The 20060-nt window shown below is 43.2% G+C and overlaps 1 protein-coding gene across 1 annotated transcript in view; it reads right to left on the bottom strand.

Annotated features, from left to right (window-relative positions):
* Positions 1-20060, bottom strand: part of STPG4 (sperm-tail PG-rich repeat containing 4) — a 36433-nt gene that overhangs the window by 863 nt on the left and 15510 nt on the right. Inside the window, exon 6 of the mRNA XM_032411083.1 lies at positions 1753-1857. Within this exon, the coding sequence (XP_032266974.1) occupies positions 1753-1857 (105 nt within the window). The remainder of the gene's footprint in view (positions 1-1752; positions 1858-20060) is intronic.

Here is a 20060-nt window from a genome sequence, read left to right as displayed (position 1 = left end):
GTGTGGCTCAGGGAAGGGTTTTGACCGTCCCACTGCCAACGGCTCGGTGTGACCCCGGGCCCTGGGCCTCCTCAGCCTCACCCAACAGATGAGGCAATGAGGCTTGCTGGAGACCCTCCCGGACAGAGAGCCCCAGGCCGGCAGACACAGCTCGGCCCGTTAGCTACCAGTGCTGTTATTATTCCCTATTATCATGCGCTTGTCATTTCCATCCTTCTTTGCAGTGTGTTATCTCTCCCGGAGACAGTGGAAATAAGATTACCCTGAGAGTGGGACCGAGTGGTCAGCCCAGAGTGGATGAAGTCAGCTGCCTACCGAAGCTGCTGTAAATGACAGGATGTTTCCCTTGCCAAAAGCGGAGGAGCACCCTGGAAATCTAATCAAGTCCTGGCCAGATGTCAAAGGAAGCTGTTGCCTTTATTAGTGCTATTAATGAGGAAGCAACATGCATGTGGAGTCCTGGAAAGCCAGCCCACAGAACAGGAGGTCTGTGGGCCTCGGTCTCACAAGGCTACCCCTCAGGAGGCTACCAGTGGTGGTTCTCAGACCTTGAGAACACCCGGCTCCATCCCCCGGCCCTGATTTCACTGTCACTGAGCAAACTTTGGATTGTCCTTGGCTCCGATGAAGAGTTTCTTATAAGGGGAGACACCCCATAGAGCAGTGGCTCCACACACCAGCCCCCTTACTGGGCACTTGTAAATTACTTGTAAACTACAACTTCTGGCTTCTCTATCAGCTTCCTGGGAGTTTGGTTAGCATAATTCCAACTTCCTGAGGATGCTCAGCCCTGTGAGCTTGGACAGAAATCTGTGTCTGGATCATGCTAATGCCACTAGGGTGCGAGGACCTGCAGGAGGGACTCACCACCTCCTGCTGTTGGGTCTGTTTTTAATTTTACTAACAGGGACTCCCCAGTATTCCTCCAGATAAAGACCACACTACCCGCCACCAGAGTTGGTAGCTCTGGAGCGAGATCCTCAAGACGCCGGCCTGGAACACCCACCCTTCCTTGAGCCCCCGGGATGGGCAGAACTTGTATTTCTGTTTCCCCAACCACCTCAAATAAGGCTACATACCAGTGAGTTCTGGGGCCTCTCAAACTGGGGTGCAGACTGGGAACAACAAGGCCATGGGAATAAAAACTGTCAGCATTTTTTTTTTTTTTTACAAAAATAGCCACTGTTCATAAGCTCCATGTTGTGCTTTTGCAATTTTTCTTGGTCCTCTCTAGGCCTCTGAGGCTCAAGCGCTCCCCCGATGTACCTGTGTCTCTCCAGGGACTTGACCCCCTTCGCTGTCTATCCTGAGTTCTTGGGGGCAGGATGGTGGCTCATGCCTTCATGGTCCCCTTTGGTCCAATGTTTCTGCTCTGAAGCCACACACACCCCTGGAAGCCACATACACAACGAACAGCAGATGGATGGGGCCAGCCACTGCCCACTGCTTGCCTCCGTTCATTAAACATGTTTTCCCACAGAGTACCCAGGTCATAACACTGATGGCTAATTACTATGCTGGATGTTGTCAACTGGACCCAAAATTCTGCCACCACCTTTGGGTCTGGAGTCACTCCGAGCATGAAACAGGCTGGGGGCTTGCCAGATTTTTGAGCTCTGTGCTCTTTCCCACCTCGACAAGCAATTAGATACATACATACACACTAGAATTGTCTAGAACTCTAATCCAACCCCCACTGCCCTCCCCACTCCAGTCACAAAACCTACAACCATCATCTTTTAGAGTACTTACAGAACAAGTGGGCAGGAATCGAGGTACTTTGGATTGAAAACAGGAAGTAACAGAATTTACTGGAGGTATTTTCAAGTCATAATGACCCGGTCCTGGGCCTTCATGCTGTAGGGGAGAAAAAGAGTTTTTTATAATCACTAATGTTTGTTATATTTTAATGCTTTATTTGCCTTCCACAAATAAACGCACAGATCACTTGTGAAATGGTAGAAAAATCCCTAGACTGGGGCTTGGAAGATATGAAGGTGTGCCCTTGCACAAGCCATTGTGAAGTGGGAACGATACCTGCTTTACCTGCTTTACCTGCCTTGTGGGTGTCTCAGACTGAAGATTAAATGACCTGTAAAATTCCCCCTCGGTCCTGCCTGGACCCGCCGCCCCACACTGGTGCGCCTCACTCCATACCTGTCCTTCGGACTGTTAATGACTGCTACATTGAGCTGTTAGCTTTATAAAACACACGTATTCTTTCCCATGAGTATAGTATGTGTTACCTTAGTCCAAACAAGTCTTCACAGCAATTCACTGACAAAAGCACAACGCTATGACATCAACATAAAATGAACACAATTTTTAAAAGACAATCATCCTAATAGAAAAATTAGTAAAAGGCAATTCACAAAGAGGAAATACAACTGTTCATATGGGAAACGGTGGCGGAGGGGGGAGCTTTAACCTCACTAATAACCAAATAAGTTCTAATTAAAACAAGGATATGATTCTTGTTTCAGGGTCTAAAAATTCATGAAGAAAGAAGAAAGGAAGAAGGGGGAAGGAAAGAGGAGAAAAAGAAAAGAAAAGAAAAAAAGAAAAAAGAAGAGAAAGATCCAAAACGTTAACCACCATCATGGACACTTCTCTACGATTCTGGTGCAAGTATAAATTTGATCAGCCTTTTTAGAGGGCAATTTGGCAAGACATGAAATGGCTTGTAAATGTCTACACCTATCCAGAGGGAGAGAAAGGAGGCTGGTTACCAGATTGCTTCAGGAATCCGAAGACAAATGGAGAGTCCTGAGCCCACATACGGCAGGGAAAATGGAAAGGGCCCAAACATCACAGTGGATAATCTGGACAAGATGTTAACTTCTTATTTTTTTTTTCTAGCAGTTCACTTTTTCTCTCCCATTTTCAAATACCTGTGCTATTTGATAGAAATGAGTCTTTCTGGCATAATGTCTCAGATCTGTTCCTGAATCATGCAGGGACGAGGGGAAGTGGGTGGGAGTACACACTGATCAGAAGCTACAATTGTTGACTGGGTGCACAGGGGTTCGCTGGAGTATTGTGTCTGTGTGGTATATACGTCTAAAGTTTTTACAATACAAAGTTAGAGAGGATGTATGTTTATTATTCTGACCCAGCAAGTCCACATTTAGGAATTCATCCTAAGAAAACAATTGGGAATGGGTGCAAGTATTTGGCCACAACTGTTGATTCTAAATATTGAAAACTGGAAATCAACTAAATGACCAGTAATGTGTGGCTGTCTAAATACATCGCGATTCTTCCATCCAGCTGTCTAGTGATGAATTTTTACAGACATAAAGCTACTCCCAAATACTGTTAAGCGCAAATGCAAGCTTAAAAAAAAATGTGCCTAAAAACACGGGGAATGGAATGTTCACGGACTGTTTTCCCTAGGTGGCAGCATGTTGTGTAAAAAGAATTTTATTTTTCTTATCTGCATTTTCTAATTTTTCTACAATGGACTTGAGCGCTCTTGAGATATGAAAAAAAATTGTACCTACTGTATAGATAAATGAATGTGAAAAATGAGCAAAGCAGAAAAAAAGATAAAATTAACAAAAAGGTTAGAACAGAGAACTGTGTCCTGTGAGATCTTTCTCATAGGTAAGGCTGGGCTGCAAATGAGCCCATCAGATGCGGCAGAACAGGTGCCCAACTGCAGACCCTCCGAGGGATTTCAGAGCAAGACTTTCCCTTGTTCCCTCCTGTGGGTGGCAAAGCTGTGTCGTTCGGGCTGCTATTCTCAATTACTCCTCCATGAATGGAATCTGTTATTAACAGTCAAGCGCAAGTCTGAAAATCAAGGGATGGATGCACCTCCTAACTCTACAACTCACGGCAGAGAGATGAAAACAGTAATGCTTTGAAACTGATACATACGTGGGACAAAGATCGCTACAAGGGTGAGGATCTCTGTATGGAGTGACCTCTATGCTCCCACTGGAGAAATCTGAGCCGCCATAAAAACCAAAGCATAGAAATCCAGGGGAATCCGATGGGAACAGTCTATGCAACAAACCCCCCCTTGGGTTGGCCATAATAAATGCCGTACTTTCACGCCAGAATGGTAGCTGGGGCAAAAGATGCTGCCACGTGTGCTACCATTGACTCCTTGCCTACATGAGCCACTTGCAAGATGGCTGAGAAATGCTCCCATATGCCCCCTGTCCCCTAAGCCTGATGTGGCTTCCCTTTCTGAGTTTCCAAATCATGAGCTCCTTGGGAGTCCGGGTGCCAGGCTTGGTGAAGCACTGATGTAGGCCTGTGCCATGCAGCAGCCTCCCTATTTGGGCTTGGGGGCTTGGTCATCTAAATCAAAGGGTCTAAGACTTGGGGCAGAAAGAAATGACTACATGCTATTTGCCCCACACGTGTCCGATGGAATCTTTTAAAAAGGCAACATTAGGGAAGTGGATACACGCCCAAATTCATATTCCAGAAGCCACAGGAACGTTCTAAGTGAGAAGTAATGATTGGGCCAACATCCTGCAATGGGCGGGCAGCAGCCACAGCAGAGTCCCTACTTCGGAGGACAATGTGAGTGGGCAGAGCAGGAATGGAGGGAAGGGGGCAGCATGGCTCAGAATGTGGGTTGAGATAATGGATCCAGTTCGATGGGAGGGTGTTTAAAACAAGAACATATGAATGCTTAGGGCTGCTCCCTCAATTACTGGGGATCAATGAGCATGACCTGGAGCTTTGGTTCACATTATGTGGGATGCATGGGTGAAGGGCGGCACCCAGGTTCATCAGGCAGTACTAAGCACCTCTAACACAAATCAGATGAGCCATTTCTTAACCCTTGTTTTTGTCAGGGTAATGATTTGGCAACTCTGGGTTTCCCGAAGCTACGCCTTTCAAAGACCACTGACATTCGGTGCCAAGAGCCAACAGAACTGTCACATTCCTAGGGTCCCAGGACCTGCTGCCAAAATAAACTACAGGAAAACTTTCATAGTGACCCATTCTTCTGCTTTGGGGCGTGATTACATCTCAACCCTCCTGACAAGATGATAATAACTTTCCTTCTCTTTGAAAAAGTCATTGAGTTTCTACTCAAGAGCCACTTTAATCAATGGGAGCTGTAGGGATGACACAAATGAATAAAATACTATATTCAACCTCAGAGGAGTTTATCCCTTTTGGGATACTTTTTATCCCAAAAGGTGTGAGGAGTGAGGACGGTGCTGAGGGAGGGCTGAGCTAACTGCCTGGCTTCAAGACTCTACGCCAGGCCCTGCTGTCTCTGGCCTGTGCCACGTGCTAAGTGTGATGTCAGTGGGCCACGGGAGGGTGCCAAGAGCGGCCACTTTCCACTTACTACAAAGGGCTAAGAATGCATGGGCCCTACTGACTTTTCTGGAGTGCTCCTGGGACCCTGTCATACCATGAAGGAGCTTCCCAATGGGCAGTAACGCTCAGTACCATTGTAGGCCTTTGGTAAGCCCTGCCGGGCCTCCACGGAACACACTTCTCCTCCGGGGCTGGGAGAGTGGGACTGGCTAAGCTACACCACACTGCTCTGGAACTAAAGGGTGTATCACCCGGGGGCATCCCAGAGCAGCAAAATGCCAGGTACCTTGGAAAGACTGTGTGAGGGTAGATGAAATTATCCCAAGTTATTATGTGTTGAATTGTGATCCCCTCAAAATTCACAAACCCTACACATTTTTATTGTGTTGAATGGTGTCCCCCCAAAATTCATAGCTCCTGTGAATTCTGAATTACTAGTACCTCAGAATGTGACCCTCTATGGATATAAGGTCCTTGCAGATGTAATTGTTAAGATGAGATCATTAGGATGGGCCCTAATCCTATATGAATGCTATCCTTTATCAAAAGGGGCACAGAGACACGCACACAGGGAAAACACCATGCAAAGACGAAGGCAGGGGTCTACAAACCAAGAGAGGCCAAAGATTGTCAGTGTACCACCAGAAGCTAGGAGAGAGGAACGGAACAGATTTTCCCTCACAGCAATAAGAAGGAACCAACACTGCGGGCACCTCCATCTTGGACTTCCTCTAGAACCGTGAGACAATAAATTTCTGTTGTTTAAGCCACTCAGTTTGTAGTACTTTGTAATGGCAGCCCTAGCAAATGGATACATAAGTGCTCAGCTCATTTCTTCATTCGGCCAATATACAGTGCACCACACAGCATGCTGGGAGTTGGGAATAGAGTGGTATATGACTGTCTCCCAATATCCATTCTATCCTTTAGCATTAGAACAATTTTTAACTGGGCACATGTCTACCCAGCATAAAGGCTACATTTCCCAGCTTCCTCTGAAGCTAGGTGTGACCGTGTGACTAATTTTTTGGCTAATAGGACAGAGGTGAAGAGGTATGTACAAATTCCAGAGCATCCTTATGGAGAGGGCAGCTTATTCATCCCTCTCCCCGGTTGGTTGGTCCCATGTTCTCAGCTCTCTGGGGTCATGGGAATGGAAGCCACGCTTAGCAGAGCTGCACGCAGAAATGTGATGCTGCTGGACTGCCCCACCAGCCCTAAACTGCCTACTGCAGGAAATTTATGCAAGACAGAAATATGTTCTTCTCTCATTTATAAGATTGTTATTTGGGGTCTCTGTTCCTAGCAGCAGAACTCAGTCTTAATTGACAAGATAGACATGTTCCTTACTCCCATGGGGCTTACATTCTAACAGGGAATATATATATATGCCATGCAAAAAACATGACAAATGTGTGGCATATGACACAAAAGGACATACAGGATGCTATGGGAGAGCATGTAAGAGGGTACACTGATCTGGTCTGAGGGGCCTGAGAAGCCCTTAAGGAAGTACAGATGAGCTAAGACCTAAGGAGTAAGGAGGGGGTGGAGTTTTCAGGCAAAGAGGCTGGAGGAAGGGTCTGTACAGAAGCAGTAACAGGAAAGGTTAGGGAAAGCCACCTAGGGAGGAAGATGCCATTCATTTTAACCATTCAGACAAATTCACTGCATTGCAGAAATAAAATGTGCATAGGCTCCCGTCCAAAAAAAAAAAAAAAAAAAAAGTTAGGGACCTGAAATTCAACTTTCTCCAGGCAGTTACCACTTCATTATTTTTTCCACGTGTATTAACACTAAGAATGGTTTTAACTGCAGGTGTAAAATGCTAAATGTCCCCCTTGTATTTCCAATCTCCGCAAGCCGTCCGCCTCCGGTTTGCAGGTTTCAGGGCACCTCTCCAGCCTGGTGGGCAGCAGGTGCAGCAGGCTCCGCTCTGCCCACTGAGAACGCCCCTGGTCCCTCGCACTGCCAGGGCAGCTGCCCAGCCCTGGGCCGTCTCTAGCCCAGTACCCACTCTGGTCACCCGATGCTCACAACCTATCACCTCCATGTAACCCGAGAAAGTGAGGCTGGGTGAGGGCTACAAACAAATGCTTGAGCGCCTGGGCTGTGGGATCCAGAGCCAGTTACTGACCTTGCCTCTCACTACTGGGAGGCATCACTGCTCAGTTCTAAGCCATCTTTCTTTAAAACCACAAAGCTAAAGGGAACCTAGGAAAAGCACATAGTCTGTCCCCATTGATCCTAGGCACAACTTTCAGTGAATCATACTTGAAGAGAGAAAAGGTCAGAAATAAAATGTATGGCCCCAAATGTCTATCTATACACATGTATAACACAATAAGCAGCATAAACAGAAATTATGAGATGGGGTGGTAAAAAGGATCTCCCCCCAATTTGGCGACATGTGTGTAATAGCTGGAATACATTGCCCAAAAAAGACAACAGGTGCCCCAGCAGGGACAGTAGAATCCTGTGTGGAGGTGGGCACAGAGACAAGCTGGAGCTGCCTCTCTGGGAATTCAGGAGGAGGCCTGCGGCAGAGCGTCCTCAACTCTAGAATTCAGTAGCCGTTGGTCTACAAGTTCACAGGAGAAAGAAAGGAGGGAGACATGCGTGCTGTTGAGTAGGGTAGACGCAAAATGTTCAGGCCAAAAGTTAGTCACATTTGCTAAATTAGGAATTGACCGTACCTCTTAAGTGTAGCTCAGGACTGTTTATTCCTGCTGGGAGAGAAACCACGGCAGTCTGGGGTTCCCGGGAGGGGCCCGATGAGCGGGCAACACTGAGTGATCACCAACCTGCCCACCATAAAAAGGCAGCTTTTGCAGGAATACACCTGCCGGGGACCCCCAAGCAATTCAGCATTGCTGCAGGTGTTCACTGGCCCATCCTCCCTTTTCTGGATGACCCCGGAGACCCACCAGCCTTAGAAATCTCAGGCGGTACTTGAGCGCAGGAACTTCAGCTGAGCTGGCCACTCCCGGTCACGGCGATTGGCCCAGGGCAAACACGTGACTGTCGCCTGGCCAATCCAAAGAGCCTGCATTTTCACACCCAGGTGGCTCGGCTGGTAGGTGTGCGCCTGGGACTGCTCGTGGCCCCTCTTGCTCAGCTCATAAACAGAGCATGCGCAAAGGCCGGAGGACGGTAAATCAGTGGTAAAAGTCCCAGAGGCTGTGTGCGCCAGGGAATTCCATGCCACTTTTATGTTCTAATTGTTTGCTTACGCCAGTCCAGGATGGGCTTCTGTCACTTGCAACTGAAAAAAAAATCCTACCAATTACATTCTCGTTCCTGTTCCCAGTCAAGATATTGTTATAAGAAAGGAGAGCAGGAAATTCTTTACCCTCGCAGCCAAACAGGGATATAGGACTCTGCTGGTGTTAATACCATTGGAAAATTTGCACAAATTTTTTAAAAAGAAAGACTGCCGGGGCGCCTGGGTGGCTCAGTCGTTAAGTGTCTGCCTTCGGCTCAGGTCATGATCCCAGGGTCCTGGGATCGAGCCCCGCATCGGGCTCCCTGCTCAGCGGGAAGCCTGCTTCTCCCTCTCCCACTCCCCCTGCTTGTGATCCTGCTCTCACTGTATCTCTCTCTGTCAAATAAATAAATAAAATCTTTAAAAAAAGAAAGAAAGAAAGAAAGAAAGACTGCCAGGATATCTTTTCATAAAAAATTTTTAAAAAGTAAAAAAAAATTAAAAATCCTAGTACATCTGTAGCTATATTTAAAAGGTTATATTTTTCCAGAAATGTTACTTACAAGTGAACTCATCTTTGAGGAGATTGAGACTGGGACCTGCATTAATCATATTTCAGATTCCATTCAAGCAGAAATCAATTTCTGTTTGGCTTGATTCAATCTGACCATGTTTACTAATTATTCTGTTCCTTGCGGAATTTCAAACTATCAGCTTAGTTTTTAACTGAATTAATTTCGTAAATGCAAAAGCAGCTGGGATGATTCAGCATACTTTCAGAGTGCTAGTTTTAATGCAGAGAGTATGGCACAGATCTGCTATCCCCTTTTCAAGCTACTATTAAATGTGAATAAAACAGACAAATCATATAACGCTCACTCCTATCTGTACAGACTCTTTCCTGTTTATCTAATCCTTTCCTTATTCTTTATAGCTTGTCAGGTTTTAAAAAATACAGAAACATCTTGAAATATTTCTGACATCAAATAAAAGAAACTCATTTTCGTTTGACACTGTAAGATTTTATTTCTACTGTCAGGAAAGGTGTGCATGTCTTGTTTTTCACTTTATATACAACTGTGAGAATTAATAACTGTAAAGAATCTGCTCAGCAAATCACTGGAAGCCCCAAGTCATGGGAATGACTGAGTCCTAATTAAGTAGTAGTGAGTGGCGCTATTTTTATTTAAGTAACAAAGTATTTTTTTTTTTTTTAAGATTTTTATTTATTTGACAGAGAGAGCACAAGCAGGAGAGAGAGGGAGAAGCAGGCTCCCTGCTGAGCAGGGAGCCTGATGTGGGACTCGATCCCAGGACCCTGGGATCATGACCCGGGCCAAAGGCAGCCGCTTAACCGACTGAGCCACCCAGGCGTCCCAGTAACAAAATATTTTTATGTTGACCATTTTGATGGCTCTTTTCCTCAAACACTACTACCTCTTTTCTTTCTTTTTCTTTCTTTAAACACTACCTCTTTTCTGACTTTTTTTTTTAGAGAGAAAGAGGGTGTGAGCATGAGTGGGGGGGGCCGGCAGAGGGAGAGGGAGAGAGAGAGAGAATCCCAAGGAGGCTCCACGCTGAGCGCCAGCCCGATGCCAGGCTCAATCTCACCACGTTGAGATTATGACCTGAGCCAAAATCAAAAATCCCATCGCTCAACCAACTGAGCCACACAAGTACCCTCCCTCTTTTCTGACTTCTAGAACTTATATTTTGAAAAACTATAAAAGCAATGGAAAAGAAAGGAAGTAAACAACCACCCTTAATCACAACACCTCAGCATAGCCACTACCACTAAATGGATTTTGGTGCATTTCCTGGTTTCTATACACATAATTTTTCCTACATCACTGCTGTTGTCATCTTGTTATTATAAGTAATCCCTTCATGATATCTTTGTATAGATGAATATTTCTGTACATAAGATTATTACTTTAGGAGGGTTTTCTCAAAATGGAATCAGCAGGCCATGAGATAACACACTGCCCAACCGCCTTTCAAGGGGTTGTATTAGTATATGCTGCCGCCAGCAATAGACAAGAGAAGCACTGGGTCTGTACGGACCACATGCCAAGTAGATACTGGGGGAAAAAGACCTGGAAAAATAGAATCTTCCTTAGCCTTCTTTACCCTAATGGGAGTATTAAATTTAAGTCATCCGTGTCCCCAATATGTTCAAAGAAGTTGTGCAGAATCTCTGATATCCTTAATGCCCACACTTGGAAACACACTCAAGAGGGAACAAAATCCATGCAATTTTTTGGTAGGTCAAGAGATTTATTTGGGTCATTTATGAGAGCAATTAAATCAATTAAAGGGAAGGGTAAGGGGAGGAGAAACCACAAATGACAAGTTTTACTTTGTCCAATTCCCTTGACTAAGAATGACCAGGATTTGCAGTTTTCTCCTCTTTAAAACAATCCCACTATGAAGCAACTGTACCTTTAGGGCTTGGGATTTGTGGGGCTTGGTCATTATTATCAAGATGCTAAAAGGTGGCAGAAGTTGCCAATACAATTCTTTTTATGGATGCAAAAAGGTCCTTTTTATTAATGGTAGACCACGTCTCCTGGCATCAATCCCAAAATGCTCACATAAATATCCTCCTCACAGTCTTTACTATGGACAAAACAATTGTGCCGATCCATAACCAATTATTATTACTTCAACAATAACTGAAATAGCCAATGAGTATACAACCTTACATTGGTAATCTGAAGATTAAAAACCATTTTCCAACCCAACAAATCCCTTACCGACAGCTTCTCTTGAGAGCTACCTACACTTTGGGGACAAAATGTAATTCACCAACTGAATCCCTGACACAAACAAGAAGATTGTGGGTTTTTACTGTTGTTGCTGTTTTGGTTTGGTTTGGGTTTTTGTTTATTTTTTTAAGATTTATTTCTTTATTTGAGAGAGAGAGCATGCACATGGTGGGGGGAGGGGCAGAGGGAGAGAGAGAGGGAGAATCCCAAGCAGACTCCCTGCTGAGCATGGAGCCTGATGCAGGGCTTGATCTCACAACCCGCAGATCATGACCCTGAGATCATGACCTGAGCGGAAATCAAGAGTCAGACGCTTAACCCACTGAGCCACCCACTGAGCACTCAAGAGGCTGTGTTTTTTTAACAAGGGAGAACAGCTTCTCCACACTGCGAGGCCTTCAGACACTTACAATCCTAGAGGATCTTCAAATCCAAAGTTAATGTACTTTTTAGAACTAAAAAATCATGTAGTGATCTGCTATGCATTCACATGGTCATTTACTTGTCTTTTAACTGGCTGCTCCTGGAGATTTTATGTGTGAATGGTTAACACATTTCCACGGGCTACTTTTCACAGATGATGGAAAGAAAGGAGGAGGAGAGGCACACCTATATGGAACCATCTTTTATTACTTGCCTCATTCTCAAAAGGTTTCGAGTGACTCAGCGGATGTCTATAGGTCGTACTATATTGCACCAGATCTACAGGTCAGATTTCGGGTGACTGTAGGTTTCAGGTATACCAGCAATGAGGCAACGTGTCCTACGCCAGTAGGGCTCAAATGACAGCACCACCTTACCGTGCAACTGTACACAAACACATTTCAGAAGAACCAAAGAATTGTAAGTTTTTAAAAAAAATCAAAATGCCAAATACATGAAAGAAAATTAAAGTGAACATATCTCTGGAGGGAATTTTTTAAGTGGTAGAAAAGATAGATTTCATTCATTCATTCAACACATTTTCTGAGCACTGCACTCGGCTCTGGGCATTGATGAATAAGACAGTCCCCCTTTCATGGAACTTACGTTCCAGAAGGTGATGACAAACTCTCTAATTTGACGACATAAACATTTTACACTTTAAACTTCTCTCTATATAAACACACAAAAGTAAAAGGCAAAATCCCCGAAAAGCTTCAGCAAATACAAGTGCTAATATCTTTTCACTGTAGAGTTTGTACAAATCAACAAAAAAGAATGTTAAAACTCCACCCAATAGATAACTGGGTAAAGACTATGACCAGAAAGTATGCAGGAAGAACCACAAATCCCTGATTAACAAATAATTAGAATGTACAGTCTCAGATCCTACAGATTAAATTAGAATAATGAGATACCATTCTTTTACTATCAAGTTAACAATTTTTTTTTAAATTAAAGATAAAATTTATACAAATTTTATGAAATGGTCACTCACTTGAAGATAAATGAATGTAATACTTTTTAAAAAGGTTTGGCAATCTAGATGAAGAAGCCGTATATCATCTCTAGTAAATACCATTTGTGATAATCCATAAAAAATGATGCCAAAACTTAGAAAAGATTTTATGCATTGAGTTTTATGTTAGCATTAATCTCTTGATCTGAGTATTTGGTACCATTATCCTTGCATAACAAAGTTGTGAATGTAAACAAAGTTGTCATAATATAGAAGAGTTCTCCAATAAACTGACCTCTTACAAAATTATATCCTATTCAAGCATCTCTCCTTGCTTAACACTGGCATCCACCATTGCAGACAGATCAGTGTCTTTGTAAGTCAGTTTTTCTCTGTCATCATTAAATGATATTTAATAATACATTGCAAATGAAATGCAAATCCAATTGAAAATGAAAATGAAAATTTTACCCAAAAATGCAGGATTTCATGAAGTTGATGAAAATGATGGAAAAGTGCCTAAATCACAGGAAAAGGCTTTCATTGCCCAGTGAGGATCCAGCAAAGTTAAATTAGCTAACAATATGACGTGAAGGATGTCACTATACTATCATAAGATATTGTCAGAAAAACTAAACTCAACACAGCCTCCTTTTTAATTTAGGAATTAATACGTAGTTGCAATTATAGGATATTTTCCTAATTTTTAGTTCAATTTTTTTTTTAAGGAAAGACCAAATCAAACTTGGTTGACTACTTTGAGATTTTGATTCTACTTGAAGTGGGTTCACTTTAATAGGTCTTTTTTGTGGATCAAGTTATACTTGGATACTGAAGACCCCTGTATATGGAATAATTGAAAACAAGATTAACCATCAAGAGGGGAATGGTTGAGGGGCACCTGGGTCGGTTAAACGTCTGACTTTTGATCTCAGGGTATTGATCTCAGGGTCTTGATCTCAGGGTTGTGAGCTCAAACCCCACATTGGGCTCCATGCTGAGTCCAGTGGAGCCTACTTAAAAAAACAAAAAAAGAGGGGGATGGTTGAATAAATTATGATTTGATAACTTGATTATTTACCTAGCGAAAATAAACTTTAAAGGGATTTGTAATAATATGAAAGTAAAACGTGCTAAGTAAAAAAAAAAGGGATATAAATTATTGTGCACCATGATCACAACTATTTTTAAGATTGCAGAGAAAAATGAAAATTAACATTAATGGCTGCATATGAGCAATAACAAAATTTTTAAACATAATTTTCTATATTTTCCAAGTTATCTATAATTTATTCATTTATTTTTACTCTAATTTTAAATTTTTATATATTTTTTACTTAAATTTCAAGACATTTTATTAAATTTATAGAGAAATATAGTTTTAAAAATCAATTGGAACTGGGGCGCCTGGGTGACTCAGTCGGTTAAGTGTCTGCCTTCGGCTCAGGTCATGATCCCAGGGTCCTGGGAAGGAGCCCTGCGTTGGGCTCCCTGCTCAGCAGAGAGCCTGCTTCTCCCTCTCCCCCTGCTTGTGCTTCCTCTCTCTGTGTGTCAAATAAATAAATAAAATCTTTGGGTGGCTCAGTTGGTTAAATTACCAACTCTTTTTTTTTTTTTTAAGATTATTTATTTATTTATTTGACAGAGAAAGACACAGAGAGCGCACACAAGCAGGGGGAGCAGCAGAGAGAGGGAGAAGCAGGCTTCCCGCTGAGCAGGGAGCCCGATGCGGGGCTCGATCCCAGGACCCTGGGATCATGACCTGAGCCGAAGGCAGACGCTTAACGACTGAGCCACCCAGGTGCCCCTAGGCTACCAACTCTTGATTTCAGCTCAGGTCATGATCTCAGGGCTGTGAGATCCAGCCCCGTGTGGGGCTCCACGCTGGGCATGGACCCTGCTTAAGATTCTCTCTGCCCCCTCTCTGCCGTACCTTCTTTAAAAAAAAAAAAGAGCCGAAGACAACTATTTTTAACTCTTAACTGCTCTTACAGAAGTTATCTTGAGGTGCCTGGGTGGGTCAGTCAGTTAAGCATCTGCCTTCGGCTCAGGTCATCCAGGGTCCTGGGGTTAAGCCCAATGTCAGGCTCCCTGCTCAGCGGGGAGTCTGCTTCTCCCTCTGCCTCTCCCTCTACCCTCCACTCATGCTCTCTCTCTCAAATAAATAAATGAAATCTTTAAAAAAAAAGTTACCTTATCACTAAATGGTATGTTCATATTGTTATTTCTTAATTTGTATTTTAGAAATTATCTATTGGTGGCCTCCTGGAATGAATGAAGATACGGCATTTGCCCTGTCCAATATTCCTCTCTCCTCATCCAAAGTAGCATTTTCTTTTCTTTTTTTTCAAGTAGCATTTTAATTGTTCTTAAAGATTTATTTATTTATTTTAGAGAGAGGGAAAGAGAGAGTGCAAGCAGGGGAAGAGGCAGAGGAAGAGAGAGGATCCTCAAGCAGACTCCCCGTTGAGCGCAGAGCCTGACTCAGGGCTCGATCCCAGGACCCTGAGATCATGACCTGAGCCGAAATCGAGAGCCGGATGCTTAACCAACTGAGCCACCCAGGCGCCCCCAAAGTAGCATTTTAAATCCCTAAGCAATGTTTATTTAAAAAATATATTCCTGGGGCGCCTGGGTGGTTCAGTCGTTAAGCGTCTGCCTTTGGCTCGGGTCATGGTCCCAGGGTCCTGGGATCCAGCCCCACATCGGGCTCCCTGTTCGGCAGGAAGCCTGCTTCTCCCTCTCCCACTCCCTCTGCTTGTGTTACCTCTCTTGCTGTGTTTCTCTCTGTCAAATAAATAAATCTTTAAATAAATAAATAAATAAATAAAAATTAAAAAAATATGTATTCCTTGCAGAGCCAGGTTACATAATAGAATTCCATTTCTTAGACAGTCTTTTGTTTTATCTGCGGTTAATTATGTGCCTTATTTTTTCACTTGCACATTTTGCTATACATATTTTTTTAATTTTTCCCATCATATCAGCTGTTCTTAAATCTTTTTTCCCTTAGAAACATTCCTTCCGGAGTTCATTCTTTTCTTTCTCAATATGATTGGCTTCTCTCTCAGCCTGCTGCACAGTGGTCCACCTGGGACATCTTTTAACTGCTCTCCCAGTGTGGACCCACTTTGTCCTAAATCCCATGCCTCCCTCCTTCTGGATTTATTCCTTTGTTTTGCTGTATTTTACCACCAGTGGCATCTTTAAAAAGGGTATTCAGAAGGCAAGTTTTATGAGTTCTTGCATGTTGGAAAATGTCTTTATTTTGTCTTCACAATTGATTGTTTGGCTGAACACAGACTTCTAAGCTGAAAATAATTTTCCCTTTTTCCTCTCTCTATGCATGCTAACTGGATTTTTAAAAAAATCTTCCCTCTATTCCCTGCATTCTGTTTTTCACCCAGGTTTCCATCCTTCTGTGTGTTTACTTCCATTTCTCATTCATGTTACAGGCTTTTCACACTTGCCTGGTGGAAGCTTGGTTATATGGCTAGGATATGTGGAGATCAGGCAACTGAATGGTGAGCCAGTCTTTTTCCTGGGGTTCCCTAAATATCAGGATGTGGTTCTCTTTCCTCTAAGCTCATTGAGTTTTTCTAGAGGATAAATTCTACTATTTTTTTGCTTGAGGGGCAAATGTCCAAAGGCCAGCATTTTACATTAGGAGAAGAAAGGGGGCCCCTGACTTAAATTACTCTGTATGTACAGTTTCAATTAATTCCCTGGTGTTCAACTAATTCCCTATGCCTCACCTTACCTTCCCCCCAAGGCCAGAAACTCCCTGCAGTTCTAAGGGACAAACAGGATCCCTTCTCTTCTGCACGACCCCCTGCCTGCTTTTTAGCCTGTGGCTTCCTCTACTTTGTCCAAAAATTGTCGAAATCTTTTGTTTGCCAATGTTTCCCTTCTTTTCTCTTTAACCATGTCGATTTATTTATTCTTTTACTACCATTTTATTGGGATTTGAGAGTGAGAAGAGATTGATGTATGGCCAATTTGCCATACTGAGCAGGAAATCATGCATTACTTTTAGAATTGAAAATATAAACTTTAAATTCAAATAGCTATTATGACCATAATTACATAAAACAAGGATATTCAAATTGATATTCAAATATTCCACATAAACAGGAATTTAATCTATTTAACATTCATTCTTTTTTTTTTAAGAATTTGTTTATTTATTTGACAGAGAGAGAGCACAAGCACGGGCGGTGGCAGGCAGAGGGAGAGGGAGAAGCAGGCTTCCCGCTGAGCAGGGGGACCCCAATGATGTGGAGCTCGATTCCAGGACCCTGGAATCATGACCTGAGCCAGAGGCAGACGCTTAACTGACTGAGCCACCCAGGCGCCCCTATTTAATATTAATTCTTATAGATTTGTTCTGAGGCTTGCTACTTCAGTTATGTCAAAGTTGGATCCTCTTGTAAGAATCAACAGACTTATCTAAGGAAAATATCTATAAATTCCCAACATAGTAACTCTTTGTGAATTTTATTTTTCTTTATTTTGTAGATTCTTTTATGGAATTATCTTGAAGTTAACATCAAAAACTGTAACACATGTTTTGTGCACAAAACAGTTAATGATATAAGTAACTAAAAACTGGAACTCCTTATAATTCTCCCTCTTTACAGTTCCTTTTTTTTCGTTTTTTTTTTTTTAAGATTTTATCCATTTGACAGAGAGAGACACAGCGAGAGAGGGAACACAAGCAGGGGGAGTGGGAGAGGGAGAAGCAGGCTCTCCGCCGAGCAGGGAGCCCAACACAGGGCTTGATCCCAGGACCCTGGGATCATGACCTGAGCCAAAGGCAGACGCTTAAGGACTAAGCCACCCAGGCACCCCTTCAGTTCCTTTCCTTTATCCCAGGTACACTAATTCTTGTCATCTCATCTATATTCCTCGAGGATGGGGGGGGTAGGGAGAATCTAATAAGTCACTAATTCCTTAGTATGAATTGGATCAATATAGTTCTCCTTCGAAGACTTTTGCATTTAAAAGAAGACATGTGAAAAGGAGAAATCCCTCCAAAAGATTTTTCTACAATTAAATCAAGAGTGGCACATGTCTCACGTCTCAGATCTTAGGCTCTCATATCAAAATCCTTACTATGGGGGCCCCTGGCTGGCTCAGTTGGTAGAGCATGCAACTCTTGATTTCAGGGGTTGTGAGTTCAAGCCCCACATTGGGTCTAGAGATTCCTTGAAAATAAAATCTTTTTAAAAAAGATCCCTACTATGGAGTTTCAGGCATTGCTGCAGTGGGTGGGGAGGTATAAATCCAGATTTCCCTTCTGGCCCCACCAACTAATAAATGCCTTGTGGAAAAGCCTTTGGATCCAAAGCCTGACAAGACAATTAGCCCTTTGATTTCTTTGAGTTTGGCTTCAGATACAGGCTCTGAAGGGACAAGGATGGGTGTCCCTTTCCTCGTTCAAGCCTTTTCTTCACTCCTGCCCTTACCTCCTTCCTCAGCCTGGAGTCAGCAATTGCTAAGAAGCTGACAACTGAATGTATCAGAAGGTTCTGGAGATGGCTCTCAGAAGGAAGAAGGTACATGTGCTTCTATCAACAGATAATATTAAACTTGAGTCATCAGTGTCTAATTTTGGGTGCCACGTTTCAAGTTTTGTGTGCCAAGCCATTTGGTCTCACACTGGTCAGACACACGCATTGTGAATCCCGGACTCTCATTTCATCTGTGTAAGTTTCTGTGTGCTTGTATGGGTACACCTTGGTTGGGGTATTGACCTCAGTGTGTCCTTGCCCTTCGAGAGGGAAGGGAGAGCACTGATAAAATGTCCCATTTGCCACTGAATACTCAACAATAGCTACCTGGCTTAGGGCTTCACACACACAGCCGCCCAAAAAAGATATGTAGAGCAGATGAAAGAACTTCTATAGAAGTCAGCTAGACTCAGTTGAGCCCAGCTTTTTACAAAGAGACTTTGCTGAGAAAAGACTGGAAGTTCTAACATCCTAAAGGTGTCCCAGGGAAAAAATATGGCCAATTAAGAAAAGCCAGTGTAGCAAGGCTCCTAGCTGGAGCCTAAGCTGCCTCCATCCATTGTAAGGACCTTAGACGATCAGGGCCTAACAGGCAGGCTGGTAGATGGCCCTCCCAGGAGACAGAAGTCTCCTGCATGTGAACTCATCCTACTGCAAAAACGGTCAAGCAGGCCAACCTGGGCCCATGAACAAGGCTTAGTCATCAGTGAGGAATGGTGACGCCAGAGACAACAGAAAGTCTGCCACTTGGATTTGACCCCAGACCAGCTCTAAATGTCCAAAGGCACTAAGCAAGTCACTTGCTCATGCTCACGCACTAGGCAGCACAGCTTAGAGCCCAGGTTTTGAGGTCACCAGGTTTAGAGATGGGGTCTAAGTCACGGCTCTGCTTCCTAAATAACCGTGTGACCTCTGTAAACTAACTTCCATTTCCTGACCTGTGGAGTAGAGGTGAAATACTAACCCGCCGAGTTGCTGTGAGGATTAAATGCACCTGCACCAGAAAATACTCAGTAAATGATGGTGGCCCTCATCATCAAAGCCAACCCTAACAGAGTACAGTTGACCCTTGCACAGCGTGGGGGTTAGGGGTGCCGGCCCCCAAGCAGTGGAAAATCCATGTATAACTTCGCACTCCCCAAAAAATTAACTCTAATAGTCTACTGTTGACTGAAAGCCTTACCCATAACATATATAGTGGATTAGCATGTATTTTGTATGTTGCATGGATTATATACTGTATTCTTACACTAAGGTAAGCTGTAGAAAAAACATTAAGAGGATCATAAGAAAATAGAAAATACATTTACAGTACTATACTGCGTTTACTGGAAAAAACCTACATATATGTGGGCCCCCACAGTTCAAATCCATGCTGTTCAAGGGTCCACCGTAGCTCATTGATAGGTTCTTCCAGTTCTAAGAGTCCTTAACAGTTCTGTGATTATAATGTTAATTTCTAGAACAACGAGACTAAAGGATAAAATCAATCCAATGAGATTTTTCAGATAAAGGTTAAGTGGCCATATTATAATGGCCTGAAGATTACTGCATTTATCTCAAAAAGTTTTGAGAATGGTAAGCAATATTTCTGTACCATACTCACACAGCGCACCACCATCTCCCACTGTTGGGATCAACGGAATTTGTTTTCTACAGTTTACAAGTTTGTAGATCTAAACCAAGCCCACATTCTGCTCTGGGAATGCATGTTTAGGACAGACATGAATCACAGCCCTGGGCTATTTCTTTGTCTTAGAACATTTTCCATGAAAGTATTCTTTTCACTTTGTTGAAGGACAGGATGTTCCAAATCAGTGAATCACTTTTATTTATAAAATAGAAGGGATGAGGTGACTTCAATGAAAATGGCAGAATAAGGATCTCGAAAAATCTTC

The sequence above is a fragment of the Phoca vitulina genome, unplaced genomic scaffold (genome assembly GCF_004348235.1).
Source record: "Phoca vitulina isolate PV1807 unplaced genomic scaffold, GSC_HSeal_1.0 scaffold12, whole genome shotgun sequence".
In the NCBI taxonomy this organism is placed as follows: domain Eukaryota; kingdom Metazoa; phylum Chordata; class Mammalia; order Carnivora; family Phocidae; genus Phoca; species Phoca vitulina.
Note: the sequence above shows the minus strand (reverse complement) of the source record. Positions and strands in the feature narration are given on the sequence as shown.